A 21,077-nucleotide genomic window follows, 5' to 3' on the forward strand; every position below is an offset into this window, starting at 1 on the left:
AAAAAATATCTCTGTTAAAAAATGTAATTGTTTTCTTTTGATTTTTATGATCGCTTTCTTTTAAAAGATGGAGGAAATGTAATTAAATCAAAAGTAATAGATTAAACGTAAGGTCTAAAAGTCAAGAAAATCATTAAGACGATTTCTATGTTAACCCAAAGGTTTCTTATTTTGGAACGCGTGATTAATTTAGTTTGTTTACAGGCATTTGCTAATTTGTTATTTCGTGGAACTTCATGACACCACAAATACATACTATATTCGTTGATGATACAATGTAATGAGATGTAGTAAGAAGTTTCAGTTTCTCGAAAGCCAAGTAAATTAACTTTTCCCTTGATCATCTTTGATCATTTGAGATATGATGAAACAGAAGTTACCTAAAAATTGGATTGTATTAGCATCAAAAACGCATCCAGATAGAGTTTATTACTTTAATGTCAAAACAAACCAGTCTTCTTGGGAAAAACCAATGGAAGATCAACCTAAACAAGTACTTAAGTATTTTTTAATCACCAGCATTAATTGTTAATACATTCTATTAGTACTTTTAGTTAGCCATGTATATAATGTACATTTTGATTTGTACAAATTTGTATAGATCAATTTGAACAATTAACGGTGCATTAATACATCCTGTAATAAACAAATTAAATATTAAAATAGACAAATTTATGAATGATTTTTATTATTCAGGTTACAAAGAAGACTGAACCTGCTAAGAAACGTAAAAAGGTAACTCATGAAAGTGATGGTGAGATTAGACCTACTACACCTGAATACGATGCATCTGAAAATGAGATTGGTGAACGAAAGAAACTCACTGCTAAGAGGTCTTTACGTCGTACCCAAGCAAAGGTCAATGAAGAAAAAGTCAATGAACCAAAAGATAACAAAGAAAAAGATACACCTCAGATGCAAATACTTCGTGAAAAAATATTAAAAAAGAAAGAAACTGGGAGTCCTAAATCTTCTAAAGATGATATAAAATCATTAGCTACAAAGTCTGACAGAAATAGCCAGGTACACAAGACTGAGATTGATTCAACTTCAAACACAGTTTATACCCCTCAGATGAAAGCACTTTTAGAAAAAATGCAGGAAAGAGGTTCAAAAAGTGTTTCTAACACAAAGAAAGTAAAAGAAAATAAAGACAGTGATATTAAATCTAAGGAAGAAAAACCAGTTACTAAATTGCGGCAGTTAAAAAGCAAAGGTACATGTAGTTCATAAACTATATCAAAATTTTGTATATTAGAGAAATTATTTCGATCTTGAGTAATAAAGTAAAAAATTATGTTATGTTGCGGATATGGTAGGAAGGAAAGAAATAGGTAAAAAGACAAATGAAGAATGTGATTCAGTTGAAGCTACATCTATAAGGCAGAGACAGAAGCCTATGAAAAAAAATTTGGGAAAGGAGCGCATGGAAAAATTAAGAAAAAACCTAGCAGCAACCATTAGTGATGGTAAAAATTTGGGTAGTAGTTGTGTATCCATACTTTCTTCTGCAATACATAAACAGAGTAAGTATTGTAATATTCTTTCTCATATTATGACTCAAATATTATTTTATGATTTAATTTTTGGAATGATTATGTTAGGAAGATATACAAATATTTGCAAATATGCGGAAGTTAGATTGACACGTTTAAAGGACAAACTTTCAAAGGACGCGATTTCCAGTAATAAGGAAGATCATCATTCTTCCAGTCCGCAAAATAAGAAATGTACGGAACCCAAAGAAACGCTTGAGCCTGTATCGAGTGTAACAGTGGTAGATGAATTAGTAAGTCGATCGAACAGAGATGCTTTGTATGAAGAGATGGATTGGGAACCATTGGAAGATGAAAAAATTTCGCATGAAGTAATATTAATTAATCACTAAAATTATTTAATATTGATGGAATGCAAAATTTGGAGTCAACAATTGTTGTCTTTCTTAGGTCCAGGCTGTTAGAACGCAACTTTGTACAGAGAATAGTACAAATACATCATACAACATACCCAGTAATATGTTAAAATATCCATTACTTGTCGAGCAACAAGAAAAACGGCAAGTATACATTGTTGTCGATACAAATATATTTTTGTCAAATATTGAGATTATTGATTTGGTACAAGAAACTACTTTAAAAACTTATGATCGATCGCTGATTGTAATACCATGGACGGTTATACGCGTAAGTAATTGATTAAGATAGATACTACATATTTGATACAAACATTTCATTTATTTATAAACGTTTCACTGTAGGAGCTTGATTATATTAAAGATGACCATGGTAAAACAAAGCCAGCATTGCTTTGCTATAAAGCGAGAAAAGCTGTAAATTATATTAACAAGCTTTTTTCTTCTAAAAATCCACGTGTAATTGGTCAAACGCCGGAAGATGTTGCGAAAAATAAAGAAAAGTTTTCCGTTGATTGTCCAGATGATGAAATTCTGCAGACCTGTTTACAAATTCGTGACTTGGGAAAGTCAGTGGTAAGTTATTAATTATATGACATATATACTTCAATCAATAAATACAATTATTCTTTAACCTAGGTTTTACTATCGTACGATATTAATCTTTGTACTAAAGCGATGATCCATGATATTGTCACAATTGGACGTAATGACCCTCTTGAAAAAATTGACTATCTCAATGCCACTAATTATTTTAACGGGCCATCTAAATCAGTCAATCAAGACAGAGAAAGATTGGGTTTAGGATCTACTTCGATTTTGAGTACTAAATTTGTAGCGGATGAGATGATTGAGGATACAAAAGGTGTTATGAGAGACTTCTTAACAGTGGCAAGTACAAATATAATATGCGATAAGAAAGAAATAACGCGTAAGAATGAATAGAAAACCTTTTGCAGATAGTTAGCAAAGAAATGCATACATTATACGGAGACTCTTGGGAAAAGTATGTTATCGTCAAACCTCCTTGGACAATAGTAACCGTTTTACAGTGTGCTATAAAACACTGGATAGCTGCTGTAAGCGAGTCATTTATAAGGAGAGCAGAAGCTGCTTTAAAAGAATTGTTAGAAATATTTAAAGATACATCTGGTAAGTTCATCAACTTTCATTGAATAACATAGTAATTAGAAAAAATGATTCTTTACTAATGCAAAAATATTCTTCTAGGAAAGAAAAGCTTAAAACAAGTTATTTTTATCTTAAATAAATGTAGCGATTTGGTTCAGATGGTTCATGTGGATAAACATCACGACTTGATGTCACGGGTGTCTAAGAAAGTCAATGTAATCAAAAAATTAACTAAGTTTTTCTAATCATATTTTAAAGTAATTTCTGTTCATAACTGTATTATTTTTTTTAAAGGAATTGTTGCAAAAATGTTATGATTATGAACTCCAGATAAACGATCAGAAGGTTCGCGATGAAATTGGGGTTGAAAATGATGTTAAAGAGCAAGAACGTAGGGCAGTTAAAGCTTTTCGGTATTTTGAAGCGGCGTATGTTTACGCCCGTGATATGTGGTAAGATATAAAATAAAATTTTCACATTAGACCTATTATTTTGTATAAACATTCTTTTATCGTGTAGCGGTTTGGCAGCTGAAGTTGTAGGAATGCCGTGTACCTTTCACTATAATACTCCAGACCCAGTTCCAGCTGTGGACTATGTAAAACAAATACAACCAGAATTAGCGGCGAACGTAAACCGACTATTATGCAATCTAAGCGCGTAAGTAATTGTACAATCATTTGTCAGACATTGTGTATCAACGTAAAATAACTAATTGTTTTAATTGCAGTGTAATAGAACAAGTTAAAACTTCTCGAATCGATTACCGGACATTAAATAACTTACACGAGACATTGGTATCGTTTCTTCCTGAAGCTATGCCGTCAAAGTTGAAGTTGAACGATGATTTGGCGCCTCTTGACGTCTATTGTTGCGTGAAACTAAAAGAAGAAGTATTAAAAACGGGCTTACGACAATTGCAAGAATTGAGCACGCATTTTTGTAGATTTGCAAGTTATAGATGTACATAAGCATACGCTTCCATTACGTTTTTTTTTAAAGATTATATAGTTATATGTACAGCTTTCTGTTAAGTAACTCTCCGTACCAGGGACGTACGATGTAACATAACATTTTTTGAGTGTTGGATGATTATATTTTTTTTTTTTTTTTCCTGAAAAAGGAAATAATATTTTAAGTGTTTTTATTAACAGGTCTGTATAATACAAGAAGTAACTTTTGTACAAGGTGAAAAATAAAAATGCACAGCCAGCATTGTGATCGGTACTAAATTACTCGTTCCTTGGTGATCTTTTTTTTTTCCTTTTCAAATATACACTTCAAGCGTTTCATTCGGTTAATTTAATTTCTGTAAAGTTTAGGAAATCCTCCTGAAGGTGGTTGTAACCAATTCTCTTTTGAATAAGATACATGCTGCGTGTCAATCACATGAAACGTATAAGCGTGCCTCGACTTGTCACTTTTATTAGGATACGAGAAATGTACTACTTGTCCATGAATGAGAATACACGTTCCTTTACTGACTGGTACAGGTTGAAAATTGCTAAGCTGATAACAGGGTGCAGGTCTGTCGTATGACAACAACTCTTTGGAATCTGGATCTTTGTTTCTTGTATAACGCCGGTGTACTCCACTTTGATGAGAGCCTGGAGCGATCCATAGACATCCATTTTCTTGGGTAGAATCCTCTAAGGCGATCCAGAAACCAACTAGTTTCACTGGATCGGTGTATAGATACGTTGCATCTTGATGCATCACCACTAAACAGGAAAGGTTCAGTTGGATTTTTGGAACAACTAATTCATATTTTATTTACCTTCAGATCCAGTACCCGGATTTTTGTAAATGTACATTGACTGACACACAGCTGGTTCCGCGTAATCTAGTTGGAAAGCTGCTTCTTTTACCCTTTCGTCGAACGTGTACTTCTTGAACGTAGGATGAAGCCAGTGAAGAGCATGACCTACCTAAAATGTTGTCATACAGAACAATCAATTTTCCTTCTGTCTTGGGAGAGAAGCTTTTGTCTTTCCATGTGAAGAACACGAACAAATAAGACGATATAGCGAGACGCTTCTTGTTCTACGCTTGTTCAAGGAAGCCTAACTGTAAAGATTGAGTGGTACCTTGTTCAGAGATACTCGAGGGTGTACCTTCAGCGTTCCATCGTTCTCTAAAGCTTCAGCCTCGAAGAACAAACTGATTTTATTAGCGCTATCCAGAAAATACTGATCTTTACTCTGGAATAATTTATCAAATGAAAAATTCATACATTATCATTGTCAGGTGATGGACGATGCTTCATCTAAATTGTTTCTTACTTGCTGCGAATCTACTGAATTGAAAATTTTTCTTTCATTTTCCGGAGGTAGGTTCTTCGTGAACTCTTCGCCGCAAAATTTCAACTCGTCGATCTCCTCCGGTTGAAAGAAGTCCTCCAAAACGACAAAGCCATTCTTCTCGAACTATTCGGAAAGAAGGAACATAAATTAGTCATTTATTTTCATAAATAATAGTAGATCATTCGCTAACGCTCTATTCTGAAAGAACACCCACGCGTGCTTTTCTATTTTTGACCGAACGATTCACGGTAATTCACCTGAATCATCCGCGACAGATCGGGATTCACGGCAGCAGTTTTTTTAAACAAAAAACACTTGATCGAATTTAACAAAAATAGTGGAAAAAAATACATTCGACCAGGATTTCGTTTTGACTCGAGGGATGGGCAATTGGAAATTTAAGCTACAAAATAAATCTTTCTGGATTCAATTTGTATAGAATGAAAGAGGAATGAAATTCATTGAATAAATAAACTTTTTTAATTGAATTTTTGTTTAACAGTTGCATCGTTATCTTGCCTAATATTATATTAAAATTGACCCTTCGATGTCCATCCCTTTATCCACAAATGAATCATTGTCACGACACTTATGAATGCAGAATTTCGATGGACCTTGAATCTCCGGTTCGATAAATTATCGAAAAGTTGCAAGAATTTTCGGGGCTCGAATAAAATTGGAAGCGAACCGAAGTTGTTGGAGTTTGTTCGAAAAGTTGAACGCGAGGAAGTTTGAAATATCCATCACTAGCGGATTTCACAGATCCGTGAGTCTGACTTTCGCGCGGTCCGCTCGTTATGAAGTCGAAAGTAACGAGCAACAGAGTTCACCACCTGAATTGTTCTTTCGCGAGAGACCGTATCCGAAGAACTTTCTCTCCCTCGGACAATTCGCCTTGATAATGGACGTATTAATCGAGGTAGAAGAAGCCGGTAAATATCTCGGTTAAAAAAAGAAGGACGTAGAGAAACGTGGAATATAAAGGGGCCATAGATCAATTCAGCGTGGAATGCTTGCTGGTGATAAATTATCAAATCGGTAGCGGGTCTCTGCCTCTTAGTAAACATCATTTGCCTAAAAATAAGACGCGTTCTAGTCTCTTCTTGTTGACTGATGACTTTTTATTTTTATCCTAGCCCTGATCTTTATGAAATATCCGGCACGCATGTATCATTGTTCTTATTAGGTCGATTTCTGTATTTTCAAATAATTATATTTTCTCCCTGATTATATTGCACAAGTTAATAATTGCTGGCAAATTTAAGATAGCGTAAACAGATTATTGATTACACTGCGAATTCAGGATAATGTAAACAGTCGGAAATTGAGGATAGTGTAAATTTATTATAATAATTCAGCGTGACCGTATAAATTAGATAAAAGTAGAGGAAACGAGGCGTTTGAATCTAAGTATTTTTAATTAACCAGACGTGTATGTGGAGCAGAGAACAGCCGTATTAATCCGTAGAAAGCGTGCTTTGTTTTAATTGCTCCTCTACGTTGCGGTCAGATCACAGATCTGTTTAATTTATCAAAATATCTGCCATCGTGATCTACCATAAAAATGAATATTATCTCGTTAATTGAATAAAACTTTCATTTTTCTAACTCGAGTGCAGATCCTGATACGTAGTATATTTTTGTTTCGTTCAAAATTAAAAACAAAACAGCTTATTTACATCAATTTGCATTTCCTGGTGTCTACTGGGTAAATTTTTGATCCTCCTCCCCAGTGTTACCGATTAAATTAATTTTTATTTTCCTTCGCTAAAAGCATCGATGATCGCGTGGGTGGGTCAGGACCGAGATTCTGTCGTCCAAGTATACGAAGATAATGTGCGTTGGCCTCCCTTGGCCGTTTAATCGTCACCTTAACCGTAATCTAAAAATGGAACCTCCGACTTGACGGCACGGTCGAAAGATGGTCCGTGAGGCGACCACGTGTAAACACTTCGAAATGCCTCAATTTTATAATTAAATTATACTTCCACGATCATGTACATTAGATTTAAATTGCTTCAATTAAACATTAATTACACGAAATTTCAAATTTGTTATTGTGTTGATTGAAAATAGAGAACAGCAGTGCGCTGGAAATAAAGCTGAAGATAGCGATAATACAATTAACTGGGTCGACAACAATTCCGTTAATAAACGAATCGACACCGATACGATCGCTCGAAATTATATTATTGGGACAAATAATCAATCAGTCAGTAATACTTTGCTCGAGCGAAGGAGCAAATAAAACAACGATAATGTCCTCGTTAAATTGTCACGTCAAATGATGGACAACATGGTTGTAAAAAAAAAGAGGAACGATAATTACGATAAACAAATGAATAGATAATAAACGAAACTGTACTATCGAAAATTTGATGTACAAAAATTTGTCTCAAAATAACTTTCTATCGATATCTCTAGCTCTGACCCTATGAATCTATAGAAAAAAAGTAGCTCGATAAATTTTTCTATAATTTTTCATTCTTTCTGTTGTAAATATATTTTTATAAAAATTAGAGGGGGTTTATAGCCTATTAAGGGAAAATAGCTGGATAAAATGGTGTTCGAAATGGAACGCTATTAGCATTAAAAGAGAGAAGAGCGGCGAGTAATTAAGCGTTGGCCAGTTTGGCTTCTACATCGAGTGGTTCGGGATGTGGTCCACCGGCAGGAGGATGCTGACCCCATCAAGGCGAGAGGTCGAGCTCGATTATGTCAGTCTTGTTCGATGACGACACCGGCCGTTGGTCCCTCGTCTCTGATTTCGTTGTCTCGTCTTGTCTCGTCTTGCCTCGCCGCATCGTGTATCGTTGCTCGCGATTCGTTTTTAGCGAGACCGTATATAGAGTCCGGATCGGTCATCGGATCGTTTAATCGGCACTACGTGTTCGCGACCTTTGCACACGCGAGATTAGGATCGTTTCTTTTCAACGTTTGTCTTTCGCCAGCCAATCGCTTGTAAACAAGCCAACGTTCTAACTTTCAAAATCACTCGTTCCTTTCCTTCCTCCTCTAATTTGATAATATAATTGACATTCAGAATGGAAATTTTGGATAAGAAATTGTAAAGAGAATCAAATAAAAATTCATCCGACGAGCCGCAATATAAAATCTCAGAAAGAAAATATAATAAAAATTCCATTTGGTAAGAGAGACATTTAAATTCAACGCACATCTCGGCAATTATTCAAAAACTCCGTATAGAAAGAGAGAAAAAGATAAGATTTGTTTGAAAGACAACTGTCAACGAGTTAAATGCCACGTTCCACGTGGTCGTGGTCGCGCAAACAAGTTTTCGCGGGCTTTGACTTTTGCTCGAGATAAGGTAACGAGGTCAACTAAACGGTTGTAGCTCACTCACCTGTGATCGGATGTCCTTCATTTTATGTCCGTTACAGCCAGTCTTGGACTGGTCGGTTGTATAGTATACTGAACACGGGCGAGCGAGCCTCGAACACGTCCGTCACCGACTGCGCCTACGAAATGACTAGGTGAGCCGCAGGCGTGTGTGCTGAATCGGGTCGAGTCGTGGGGAGTCGAGTCGTCTCGAGTCGTCTCGAGTCGTGTTACGTCGGAACGGGTCGAGTCGGGTCGGGTCGAGTCGGAGTCGTGACACGTGACCGCGCGATCGAGGAAATTTCAAACTGCACTTTCCGACCGGCTGAGTCATCTTTAGTCACTCGATCTGTGAAAACAAATCACGAAATTATTAAAATTGGATCGTTTTATTGACAACCTGCTTTGTTATAAAGTTAAAACGAGCTGAAATTACTTTCAATGGTGGATTCTATTCCGTTGAATTTAATAATATTGATTGATTAAAGAGTTTTTAATTCGTTAATTAGTCAAGAAACGATACGACGCGCTAATTAATTATATCTGTGCAATTCAATGTAAACTCTTCGTATATGAAATATTTTGTATTCTGCAAATTAAATTGAAACAGGTTGAAGTTTTAATTTGAGGTCTGATTGTTTAAACGATTAACAAACTTTTCAAATCAAATTTATCTTTTCATTATTCCTGAAATGATTTGTGCATTTCGTTTTAATTGAGGTAGTTGCGTACAATTGCTCATCCCAGCTTTTTCGTAACTTATGATTCGCGTTTATATTTAAATTCTGATTCAAACTAGTGAAACGGTCCACTGTCAAATTGCAGTCTGACATTTTTAAGATGTCTCTGTATAATTTCACGTATCTTCATCTGAGTTAATATCGTTTTAAATTCTCAATTTTTATGAAATATTTTCCACACACGCATTCATTAACTCCTACGTGTTATTCAATTTGAAACGTTCATTTGTTTTAATTTGCATACATTAAATATCCTTATTGTTTTCCTATTATCATGGTATTATTATTTCATTATCACCATTTTAAACGATATTTATCTTTTTACTAATTGATCGTCCCATTTAAGTTTCATACGGGTTTTAATTAAATTCCATTTTATTATTTACAATTTTAAAATTCAATAAAGTCAAAGTAAAATATTTTGTTAACCAAAGTTAACGAAAATTATCGCATTTTTCCTTCCGTTCTTATTCTTTCATGTAAATGAAAAGACTATGGGCGTTAGTCCCTCGAGTTCGAGGTCTCTCAATGGCCACCAGAGAGATAGACAGATAAAGTCGCGAACAATCGAGCTGGAAAGTTCGTTTCTCCTGACTCGTTAATATGTTAATATTACGAGGAAAAATCTTATTTTATCGGCCAACTCGACCGAGGGATTTTGTTGTCACAGAGAGAAGCGTAAACGGTTATTGCAAGAAGATAAAAACACAGGGTGAATAGAGTGTTGCTTTTTCAACCCTTTCTTCTGTCCACTGTCAGAAATTTCAAACAACTAATTATCTTTTTCTCTTAACGCTCGTATTAAAGATTTGATCTACGAGCCTGTACTTTGCTTCAAGGCTCTTGCGCGTGGGTTCGTCATCGTCATCGGTTTGCAATTCGAGCATCGAGAATCTCGAAAACAGAGAGTTAATCATTGGAACAGCATCTTCTGGTATATGTTTCCAGTGATCAGTTCCGAAAATATATCCAATTTATTGACATTCCGTTGCATTCTCTTCAAAAATATCCATTAAAACATCGAGTATAGCGTGCAAGGAACGAAAAGTTTAATCTTTCAGTGTATTGTTTCGGTATGTTGTTATTCTACATTATTAATGTAACATTACCGGTGTTCAAAGCTTGTAATTGAATTAAATTCGTGGTGTCGGTTGCCGGTGCCGACCACAGTTCAATATACCGTGTAAACAATTTAATCAATCTCTATCCTTGCATAAATATACAAATTGCATGAAAATTCATATTACCAAAGCAAAACAGTATCCATCAACGCGGCGTATTAACTGAAAAGAGAGAAACGATCGATTTTCATCGTGTCTTCTCTTCAGCCCTTATTTCAACGCCATCGAAATAACAAAATTCTTCGAAAGTCTGATCATTTTTTAAGACGGCCTTGTAAAAGTGGGCCTAAATAGACCCACAATCGTAGGTTAACCCAGGCCTTCGTTTCGGAGACCAGGTAGATCAGGCTCGTTGCGACAGCAAACGAGGAAGGCCGCACAGAATCAACGGAAATAAAGTCTATGAGAATGGTGACGGGTGCCATTTGACTGTTGGCCAAACCGTGTTGGGTCGACTTAGTTTCTTTTTAGACCGTAAGCCTTAGCTGGTGCAGCATTATTGCGCCATTAATGCCGGGTCGCAAAACGAAATGCAACCCCTTTAGGGGTTGCGAGGCCCGATAATCCGGCTAACCTGAGTCGAGTTTGTTGGTGAACTGCCAGGTGTACTCTTTACGGCCTAAACTCACTCTATATACGAGTTGTTAGCGAGATTCTAGACTATGAAACTTAAGGCTCTCAATTTTTCCTTTCCATCTCTTGTTCACCGTACAAGTTACGCGTGGGAGTTGAACTAATTATTCAAATTAGCCTGTCGGCTGGTAACACGATTTCTGGATTATATTTATTGACCGACAAGCATGGGAAGTGATCTTCATTAGGTAGCGTGTCAAATCCGGTGTCAAAATCGAGCGGACACGTGGAAAATTTTCAAATCGTCCAGGAAAATCAGATTTTCCTCGGCGTTTGAGCGAGCTATTTATATGACGGGAGGGTTTTTTATTTGAAGAGGTTTCACGCGCGATTTTGTTTAACCCGATTTACGATTTCTAGCGATACGGTAAACTGAACGAAGAGAAGAGGCGAGGGAACGGTGGTGGAATTTAACGAACTGCGACCGGAAACGGTGTCTGTTTGTACGGCAAACGAGGGATCGTCAAGCGGATGAATTCGAATGGCAACGAAACGGACATCGAGCATGCATCGTGCTTGGAAAAATTCATTGGGTTGCCTTTTTTTTTTCTTTTTTCATATATTTTCTATCAGTAATTTCGCACCTTTCAAAGATAATCTCTGTTAGGTATGCAAAGAAAAGAAGTGAAATCGCGAGAGATATAACGAAGCAAAGTGTAAACTATAACAAAGAAATTAGTGCGATAAGTAGTAAAGTTAGAGAGAGGGATAAGTTTTCTTCACCGTATCTAGATTGCAAATATTTTCCTTAAGAGACTTTTGCCGAGAGTTTCGACGGGAAATGATTATCAACTTTCAAGCAAAGGATAGGAAGGAAAGAAGAAGCATAACGCAATGAGAGGCAGTTGTTCTGTCGCGTTTACGAGCATCTACTTTGAAAAGTTTCCAGTCTCATTGTCAGAATGAATAAAACAATCAGGTAAGCACGCCGGAGCAGAGAATGATTAATCAACGACAATCGCGAACGTCTTCGGGAAGAATTTTCTGGGTTAAACGTGAAAGATTGAGACAAGTGAAACGAATGAAACGAGCCATTTAAGTTAACGCCTTTAATGGAATAGTAGAAACAGCCATTTCTTATACGGGATACAATAATACACATAGATCATGGATCGTTAGGAATATTAAAAGTTAACTTTTTAATTTAATATCGAGTTGGATAAGCACGCGTATAAAGAATGTTCTTTCCAATCGATATCTACTCTCTGATTTCGCTATCTTCCGATTCGAAAGAAGAAATGCTTATCTTTCAATTTCATTTAAACCGGAACAAATAGAATCTTTGCCTTGGGAATAGCTTGTTGCCATTATTTCCATACGAACGATAGAAATATTTACGGAAGTATCGAGAATATATTCCGTGTTTGGACTGATAGTTTCCTTGAATATCTACGATACGTGACTTTGTTTGCAAGGATTTTTGATAAGATATTGCAAACACGCATAGAAGAATTTCTAAAAAGATATTTCCAAAATTAATATTTCCAAAATTAGAAGTACAAATCAGAATTGTAATTCATTTTCAATACAAAGAAAAAAAAGACACAATTATCTTTACCTACGTGTCATCAGTAACCATGGTTGGTCGTTTATCTAAAGAAACGATGATTTTCGATCAGCGTACACCACGCGTTGTCTTTTGACCCCAGATTAAATTAACGGTAGTCAGTTGGATTGACCTCTGGGTCATTGGTACGATAGGAAGCAGCACGTGTAACGCATTTTACGCTCTTACTCTTACTCCTCTTATTTCTTCGTCTATTTTCTTTCTTTTTTTTTATTCCTTCGTTGGTTCATACGATATAAAAGCTCCATCGTAATCGCGTTCATTGGATCCTCCGAAATTGCGACATCGATTTGGAATTTTCTACACGCTGGATGAATCTGAAATTTCTGCTTTACGATCGAACTCGGTGGAAACTCGTTACACCAGCTGAAATAACATAATTTCACTTGTCCCACGGTATGGATCGATTTCGATTAAAGTTAGCCGATTCATTTTTCTTTGCTTCGATATTTATGATAATCGAAGCGAGAGTCAAATATTCTGGCATTATGTTTTTGGGAATAACCCAGTTTGAAGATTTTTTTCTGTAGTCCGAAAATTAGCTGGTAATCGGTAGGATCGGTTCAAAAGGACGTTACGATAGCGTTCTGAATGATAGTTCTCGATGAGATTGAAATGTTGGGACGTGGTGTGGATAGAGAAGAACCTCGTGGTAGGGACCTGGAACCAGCTGTTCTAATCTCTTTCGACTGGGCATATCGCGAGTTAAACCGCGGTAGTAGTACGCTCGACGTCAGCGTGGACGTTCGACCTTTCCTCTCGAGTCAGTATTCTGCTTCCTCGACTCGTTTTTCTCCTTTTCCTTGAAATTCACTCGGTGCAAATCAGTAAATCGACGTTTATTCTTCCTTGTATTTTTGAGTGATTTCTTAGCATGGACTTGATACCTTTGGGAAACGAGAAGGGATACTTGTGCACGGTGAATTAATCGCGTTGAAAATCTTCAGGGAGGATTGGATCGTTTGGGTAAGAAATAATAATTGTTAATTATTATTATTATAATTTGAAATGAAGAACACATGAAAATCCTGGACTGATGTAACTTTTGCTAAGCTTACAGAGACGTAGGATTATTTTTCTGACCCCAAATCGACAAGCTCGGCACGGAATGCCGCACACGAGGCCCGATTAAAAAGTATTCTCTCGATAAGACTCGTGGAAAAGTTCGTGTTCCTTAATCTCCTTGTTGCATTTCTATTAAGTGCGCCGGCTTGACAGAGTCTGGTCCAGAACAGAGCGGGAAAAACGCTGATTCAATTTACTTTTCATTCGACGCGAGACCAAAAACAATTTTCAAGTTCCTTCGACGTCCACCGTTTTCGCGTTCAATCAGCCCGCAATTTATTCCTTTTTATTCAGCCGATTACTATTCCGGTATTGTAGAAAAATGAGGGAGACGGAGAATGAAAAAAATATATATATATATATACGGCAATGTGATGAACATAATTTAGCGAGGATTTGTAGACGTTCAGGAGAGGAGGGTTCGCGAGAGAGGAGCTTCCTTTTTAATTGGTAGATACTGCGTGGAAAATTGGGATCTAGTGTTATTAGTAGAGCTAGAGGATTTATTAATTAGGCTCTTATTTAAGAATTTATAGCCGCTTTATATCTTCCCGTGAACGAGTTCTACACTCCCCTTGCATGGAATATTCTCTTTAAGGGTGGTATTTTTTCAGACGCATTAAAAAAAAAATAATATTCATAGGGTTTCGTTGAAGAAAATTTCAAAGTAACGTTATTTAAATACTTTATTCCAATAACTCGATTATGTAAAATTTGAGAGGTTGGTCACCGGTGAGCCCCACGGCAGCCGAACGTGTTAATCGCTAACTGTTTATATCCGAATGGTAGCCCGATATAATTTCATCGCGTCGCGACGTATTTTATTCGTGGGCGAGTGTATAAATAGTATGTCGTGCCGATAACCCGTCATCTCTTTCCCTTTCTCTCCATCTCACTCTTTCTTCGATGATCGAACAACTCTTGTCCGCCTTCTGATCGCACTCTGCTCACCCTACTAGTACATACTACTCTCATCGTTATTCTTACTATTTGATCAACAAACCGATCTACATATTAACCGGTTCTGCTATCAAACTTTCAATTCTTCCTTTTCCATCGTGAATTCGACGGCTATATTCGAATGATCCTTCATCGAGAAACGATGACCACGTCATTAAAGCAATTAGAACGATCGATCGTCTAACGTTGTAGAGCAATGCTGTTAATGGCATTATTACGGTAACAGGGTGGCAATGATGTAAGGCGGCGTAGAGCAATCTGTCGGTGTAGAAACTGCACGCTTCTCAGCGTGAAATCAGTTGGCGTGCAACTAGCTCGCCTCCTTCCACGCGAGTTCCACCTGCATATATACGCGTACAGAAAGCTTGACATACCCGACGACACAGAGGCTGGCACGATTAAATGATGACGATTCCCTTGCAAACAGCAACGGCCCTCCGGCACGCTAAACACCCGACGAAACTCGACGCTTCCGATTTCAAAAGGGAAATTCAGAACCGTCAGCTACGTAATATTGTTCCCCGTTTTCAACTCGAACCGTGATAAATTGATCAGCGAGACGATTCTACACCCTCTTTCATAAGTTTCTTTCTTATTTAGGAGACCGGAATAAAATTATTTTCATGATAATTTACAGAATTTTTCGTTAGGTATCTTGAATTTCATCGACGAATATAATTTTAAAATGAGCGGAAAGATTAAATTAAAGAAATGGAAGTAACGGCAATTATAGCGTGTCTGACCATACGCAGACCATTCCACTGCGCCCCTTAACGTAAAAATTGTTTGCTTGTTGAAGAATTTAGATCTGATTCTAGTGGTACAAACCAAAATTGAATCGCACCACTGTTCCTCAATTAAAAATACCATGGTTTTGAATCTGGACGATGTGGAACGCGACGATTCGATATCTAAACTCATGCAGACTTATTAATACGAATCTCTTTTTATCGACTACGTGACGCTTCCTCCTCGTCGCTGGCGGATCGCTCGTAAACACGAGCTTGTTATTCAAGGAATATCCCCGTCAGATAGAACGGCAGGTTTCCCTTTACCAACATGTTGATTTTTCTATCGAACGACAGCCTTCTTATCCTTACGAATATTACTCGAAAGGATTTCATTAGAAACTGATGATTTAACCGGCTCGCTGCTCGTCGATGAGAAGTGAAAAATTATAAATTTTACCATCTTTGATTGGTAATCATAAACGTGTCGTAGCAACGGGAAACGGGTACCGTTCTACTCGGTTGACTGGTAAACAGAATCATTATGTCATCTACAACTGACCGACACGATAAAACGACGACACTGTTACCCAGACCTCTGTTTGTCGCTCACGTGTCGACCTTTCTCCCTTCGTGTGTAAATTATTTTCGTTCCTACTCATGTATTACATAGAGTATTCGTCTGTTTCTCTACATCATCAAATACTTCGATCGTATATTTGGTGAATTTAAAAATTCTTCGCTCGGACGAGATAGCGATTTAGGGTAGAGAACGATTTAACGATCGAAGGGGGTCAACGGTGCTTGCAGACGAAACGAACGACTCGTTTGCCCATCCCATTTTCCTACGATCTATCTATGCTGTACCACATTGGCTGCGATAACCAGCGAATTATCATTGTTAACCAGCTATTAGCGGCTCGGTGTCGTTGCATTAGCGTATCGTCTAGCCTGCATTTATTTGAACACCGTGTCGGCTCGCAGTTTAATTGCCGGAATTAATAAAAGCATCGCGAGCCAACGATCGTTCTCGGTTTACGCAACAATTAAATGATGCTCGAGTAATCGTTATAATTTGCAGAAAAAAAAAGTATCCTAATACATCGTTATCTTTATCTCGCACGATTTCTTTCGAACCATAGCGTTAACGATCAACCGTAGAAAAATAAAAAGAAGAGAAAGAATATATATATATATATAAAAAAAAAAGTTTTTCTTTCTAATCAAGCACGGACAAATAGAGTTAACAAGGACAGGGTGAAGCGGTGGAAGGAAATTCTGCAGCCGCAATATCGTAACGTTATTAAGAGTGATCATCGACGTTGCAGAACTTTTCCGCAGACGCGAGGCAACTTTTCGCGGACAATGGGAACAATGAGGAACAATTTCGCGACGGTCTTTGTGCTTCTCCTCCTGATGCTCTCAACGAGTCAATCTCTTCCTCACGGCTACGAAAATTCATCCAAGAGAAACAGTTTGGCCGACGATTTAACCTCGGATGCTCGAACGGCCTTGTATCCGATTTACGACTGCCTCTTCGTCGATCCGGATCTACCGATCTGTGATGTGGAATTGTGAGTTTCTAACAATTGAATTTCTAAGATCTTTAGAAATTCAATTGCGAAAATTTCTTCGTTTTTTAGGATGTTGAATTCGGACGAGAAGACGACAGAACGGACGAATGATCAATATTTCGACAAAGATCTTGTGACACGCTCGAGGAGAAACGCCGACGTTTCCGCGACGACACGCGTCGTAGTTTACGCAATAGAGGGTTGTGTGCCACCTAGGTAAGATATATTTCTCTTTTTTATTCTCCAATAATTAAGGGATCGTCGTCCGACAGGATACCCTTTTCGTTACCCTCCTGCAACGGAATTTCCTTGAACAACATCGTCGATGTGAAGAGAATTCGACCGTTTGCTGTGAAGGGTGAGACACAACCTCCCTATGTGTTTCCAAAATTCAATTATTCTAAATGGATACGAATGATGGCGCGATTACACAGTCGCGTTTCGTCGAAGAAACAAGACGTGAGTGGTTCAGTTCTGTCAAATAATTAAGACACTGTTAATTCATTAGATATTCAATGTTTCGTTGCAGGAAGAAGAAAGTAGCGTTCCTAAAGAGATATCCGCTGATAATTCTCTGGAGGATCGTAGAGAGGAGCTGAGGATTATGCTGAAAGGGTCAGCGCCGACCTACGGTACCATAAAATCGGAAGTGGACGAGTCAAGAGAGTCTTCCGCTTCATCAAGCGTCGAAAATGTTAATAACGATTCACAAATGACGCTAACGAAGAAGTCTGAGAATTATCCAAGCAAGAAAAATGTTCAAAAAATCGAGAAGATGAATAAACGACCGGATGCTTGGAAACGAAGCAAGGATCAAAATCAAAGTGTAATTCCAGCTCCTCTTAAGCAATCAAACGTAGTATCGAAAGAAGGAAAATCCTATAATTTTTCGAGTGATCTTGGAATCGCGAGAAATTCCAGGGGTTTACTCCAGTTGCACGATAAGCAGAAGTTTAACGAAAACATAAATGATTGTGATGATTTAATTTCGTCAAAAGTGAGGAGTTTCCGAAGGAGACGAAGAGAGATAAGATTGTCTGGCAATGGTTTGATGCAGGGAATTCCTGACGAATCTAAGGCACAAGGAATTGCTGGTAAATCAATTGCACAGCGAATTCAGAGCAACGGAGAAACGGACCAATTAAATATTTCTAATGAACAGAGGAAGCATTCGATTTCGACGACAGAAATCCCAGGCCTCGATGCGGAAAATCGTGGGAAAAAATTGAGATTCGATAATCCTAGTTTCAAAATTGATATGGCCAGCAGAAAATCATCGTGGAGAAGAGCAATGATGAAAGACGCAGCTTTGGGAAAGAAACATAAAATTTACTAGGAATTGTCAGCCTCCGCGAGTCAATAAAAGAATCGAAACGTTTCTTAAAATAAGATCGGTGAGGAAGGAGAATCGTAAAATAAGAAGAGACCATGGCAATTCGAAACCTCCGTATAGACTCGAAGAATCCTGGAATCGCGAAATGTCTCATTTTATAATGAAAATACAGGGATTTTGGGTAAAACCACCGAAACGCGAGCGATTAACAAATTCACAGGTAAAATTTCGCGATTCCAACGAAAAACTCTCACGACGAAGCTAATATAACTTTTAAATTAGTTGCTCGAACGAAATGTCAACGCGATTACGTTCGTAAAATTTCACAGATAAAAGCTCGCGAATAACGATGTACTCTGTGTGGGTGTGCGTATGAGAATGCGTGTATGTGCGTGTATGTATTTAATCCTGTCGCAGCAAAGTTTGTACACAGAGCCGTTCGAAAAATGGCCAACCATTTGCTAAAAGTGCAAACGTATTTCATGGCACGCGATCATTTCTATCATCATTTATACAATGTGTCTGCACCATATGCATACCATTTCATTATTCCTTAAACCATTGAAAAAAAAAATAATAGTTCACGCTAGATTACACAAAATTTGTGAAAAATTATTTCAACGATAGTTTTATTTTTTCAATGGTACCACAGCGAAAGGGTTAATTAACGAGATTAAAGATAGGAATGATTAGTAGCAAGCGTGTTTTTGATCCTGATTCCCATTAACATATATGTATCTTCGTTTATCTCAGGAGACGAAAACGCAAATATATAAAACGACGATTTATCACGGAATTGATAAGCTTTATTTAAATAAAGAACGCCAATTACACATGTGATACATAAGCTAAGATGTTAAGTAAGGTATAGACAATTATATGAGATTATCTACTGACAGGAATAGAGTAGCTTTAAGTTATCGAGTCTCGAGAATAATTATACTTTGACATCATCATTTTTATTTACTACTGTATGTAATAAACGTAAATAAACAACTTTAATAACCTAAATAATGAGCACCTGTTGGACATGAGAGTACAAAGTAAAAAAATGTAGAATATAATTAACGATGAATTACCATCGATAATCTTACATCTACGATAATCCAATATAGAACATTTCAACCTAGTTCACTCGGATAAAGAAACGCTGAAGATTGAATTAGACTTCAAGTACCCTAAGTATCTAAGATTGAGTCCTATTATCCTAGGTAGCTTAATTGGAAAATTGGAAAATTGGAAAATTGAAATGCAACACTGTCAAACTGATATCGAGACCTTCCTATTTGAATCCTATGATCTATCATTCTTTATCATTTCTATCCCCTTAAAATGAACCAGGCGTTTCAGTCACTTTCACCTCTGATTTTTCAAAGCTATCCATCAAAGATTTACGCAAATTCTCTTCAACCATTGACTTCGTATCCAAAGTGTCTTCACCATTGTCAATTGACAGCTCTGGTTCCGTCGCGGTACCATTATCCTCCGTTCTGAAAGGGTTATTCAAACCTGAGCCTCCATCCTTGCTCAACCCCGAAGAATCCTCCGTTTTTTGTTCAGACGGTCTTCGTAAAATATTCTGAAGTGTCTGCACGATTTTCGACTTCTCACTTTTATTCACGATATCACGAATCGTCTGAAAGATTCGGTGTTCCTTCGTCGAAGGATTGTTCTTGGAAAGTTGCGAACCACCCTCTGGCATCCACAAGGTCTCGATCGCGTCGCTTCCAGATTCCTGCGACAGCTCTACCGATAGTTCTGCTTTCACAGATTGATCGCTAACAGGCTTCTGCGATGCTTTCCCGAAGAAATTGAGTTTCGATGGCGCAAGATTGCTTATAACTCCGGGCTTACGAACTTCCTCCAACTTGGTCGTCGCTATCGTCGGGCTGCTATCTTCGAGTACGAACCTGGTGGACAATTCCTCGTTACTCGGATCCCTGATGATGATCTGAGGTTTCGATGCCCCTTGCTCTATCGATTCCGAAGGTTTATCGGTCACACTGCTGGAACTTTGATGCGCGTAGTTGTTGAACGACCCTTTTGTAGGTTTTACGTAATCGATCACCGGTTTCTCAGCAATGGAGATGGTCAAAGAAGGTTTCGACTGGAAGACCGGCTTTGTAGGTTGCAGAGAAACTCGATGATTTTGGCACAAAGGAATACCGATATCTGGGACACAACCGTAAGCCACCAAAGTGGCAGTCATAGGTGAATTCAGGACTTTCGTCACATAAATTTGTTGTACTCTCTTTTTCTCCCCAATCAAGGACAGTAATTTACCATCTCTGACCTTCTTCTCTTCATCCTCCGTTAATTCAGAGATCGGAGGAGTTGCAATGACTTCGTCCGAAGACACAGATCTGATGGCTTCTTCATCGTTCACCAGCAATTCTTTGCCAATCAATTGTTCGTAATCTTTTTGAAATTTTTTGATCTCCTGCATGCAAGGAGACACTCCTTCGGCAGGCATCAAACAGACTGGTTGACGCCATCTAATCATTTCGACCAATTGAGCCTCTTCCGTTGTCTTCGATGGTCTGCCGATCCACAAAAACCGACCAAAATCCAGAGCAAACGAATCACTGACGATAGTTACAAGAATTATTGCTTCTGTTATTAGATTCATAATGAAAGACACCGAGATTGCGGTAGATGAAAGGATGTTCGG

General features: G+C 37.6%; 3 protein-coding genes across 5 annotated transcripts in view; 2 read left to right on the top strand and 1 right to left on the bottom strand.

Annotated features, from left to right (window-relative positions):
• The first annotated feature begins 6 nt into the window (after positions 1-6).
• On the top strand, positions 7-4,278 carry LOC114882770 (transcriptional protein SWT1). Its single transcript, XM_029199786.2, has 13 exons — positions 7-107; positions 205-493; positions 697-1,216; positions 1,320-1,526; positions 1,605-1,867; positions 1,947-2,183; positions 2,258-2,488; positions 2,552-2,803; positions 2,872-3,064; positions 3,143-3,258; positions 3,338-3,495; positions 3,563-3,703; positions 3,774-4,278. The coding sequence occupies exons 2-13, from the start codon at positions 362-364 to the stop codon at positions 4,012-4,014; spliced, it is 2,691 nt and encodes an 896-aa protein (XP_029055619.2). The 5' UTR covers positions 7-107; positions 205-361; the 3' UTR covers positions 4,015-4,278.
• LOC114882774 (phytanoyl-CoA dioxygenase domain-containing protein 1 homolog) overlaps positions 4,171-21,077 on the bottom strand; it is a 30,932-nt gene continuing 14,025 nt past the window's right edge. The window contains exons 2-6 of the mRNA XM_029199794.2: positions 8,711-9,034; positions 5,326-5,469; positions 5,131-5,244; positions 4,821-4,971; positions 4,171-4,764 (exon numbers count right to left, since the gene is read on the bottom strand). Of these exons, the coding sequence (XP_029055627.1) occupies positions 4,346-4,764; positions 4,821-4,971; positions 5,131-5,244; positions 5,326-5,469; positions 8,711-8,731 (849 nt within the window). The 5' untranslated portion in view covers positions 8,732-9,034 and the 3' untranslated portion in view covers positions 4,171-4,345. The remainder of the gene's footprint in view (positions 4,765-4,820; positions 4,972-5,130; positions 5,245-5,325; positions 5,470-8,710; positions 9,035-21,077) is intronic.
• LOC114882773 lies at positions 13,447-19,386 on the top strand. 3 transcript variants are annotated; one of them, XM_029199793.2, is made up of 5 exons: positions 13,447-13,712; positions 16,710-17,073; positions 17,143-17,289; positions 17,346-17,532; positions 17,603-19,386. In XM_029199793.2, the coding sequence occupies exons 2-5, from the start codon at positions 16,865-16,867 to the stop codon at positions 18,407-18,409; spliced, it is 1,350 nt and encodes a 449-aa protein (XP_029055626.2). In that variant the 5' UTR covers positions 13,447-13,712; positions 16,710-16,864; the 3' UTR covers positions 18,410-19,386. The 3 variants fall into 3 exon arrangements, with proteins under 3 accessions (XP_029055626.2, XP_029055625.2, XP_029055623.2); XM_029199792.2 differs by having other exon boundaries at positions 16,728-17,073; XM_029199790.2 differs by having other exon boundaries at positions 16,828-17,073; positions 17,603-19,384.

This window comes from Osmia bicornis, chromosome 5 (genome assembly GCF_907164935.1).
Source record: "Osmia bicornis bicornis chromosome 5, iOsmBic2.1, whole genome shotgun sequence".
In the NCBI taxonomy this organism is placed as follows: domain Eukaryota; kingdom Metazoa; phylum Arthropoda; class Insecta; order Hymenoptera; family Megachilidae; genus Osmia; species Osmia bicornis.

Coding starts and splice junctions, on each gene's coding strand:
- LOC114882773 (XM_029199793.2), top strand. CDS start 16,865: ATGGGAACAATGAGGAACAATTTCGCGACGGTCTTTGTGCTTCTCCTC. Junction 17,074..17,142: donor CCGATCTGTGATGTGGAATT/GTGAGTTTCTAA, acceptor TTCGTTTTTTAG/GATGTTGAATTCGGACGAGA. Junction 17,290..17,345: donor GAGGGTTGTGTGCCACCTAG/GTAAGATATATT, acceptor GTCGTCCGACAG/GATACCCTTTTCGTTACCCT.
- LOC114882770 (XM_029199786.2), top strand. CDS start 362: ATGATGAAACAGAAGTTACCTAAAAATTGGATTGTATTAGCATCAAAA. Junction 1,527..1,604: donor TTCTGCAATACATAAACAGA/GTAAGTATTGTA, acceptor TGATTATGTTAG/GAAGATATACAAATATTTGC. Junction 3,496..3,562: donor GTTTACGCCCGTGATATGTG/GTAAGATATAAA, acceptor TTTATCGTGTAG/CGGTTTGGCAGCTGAAGTTG.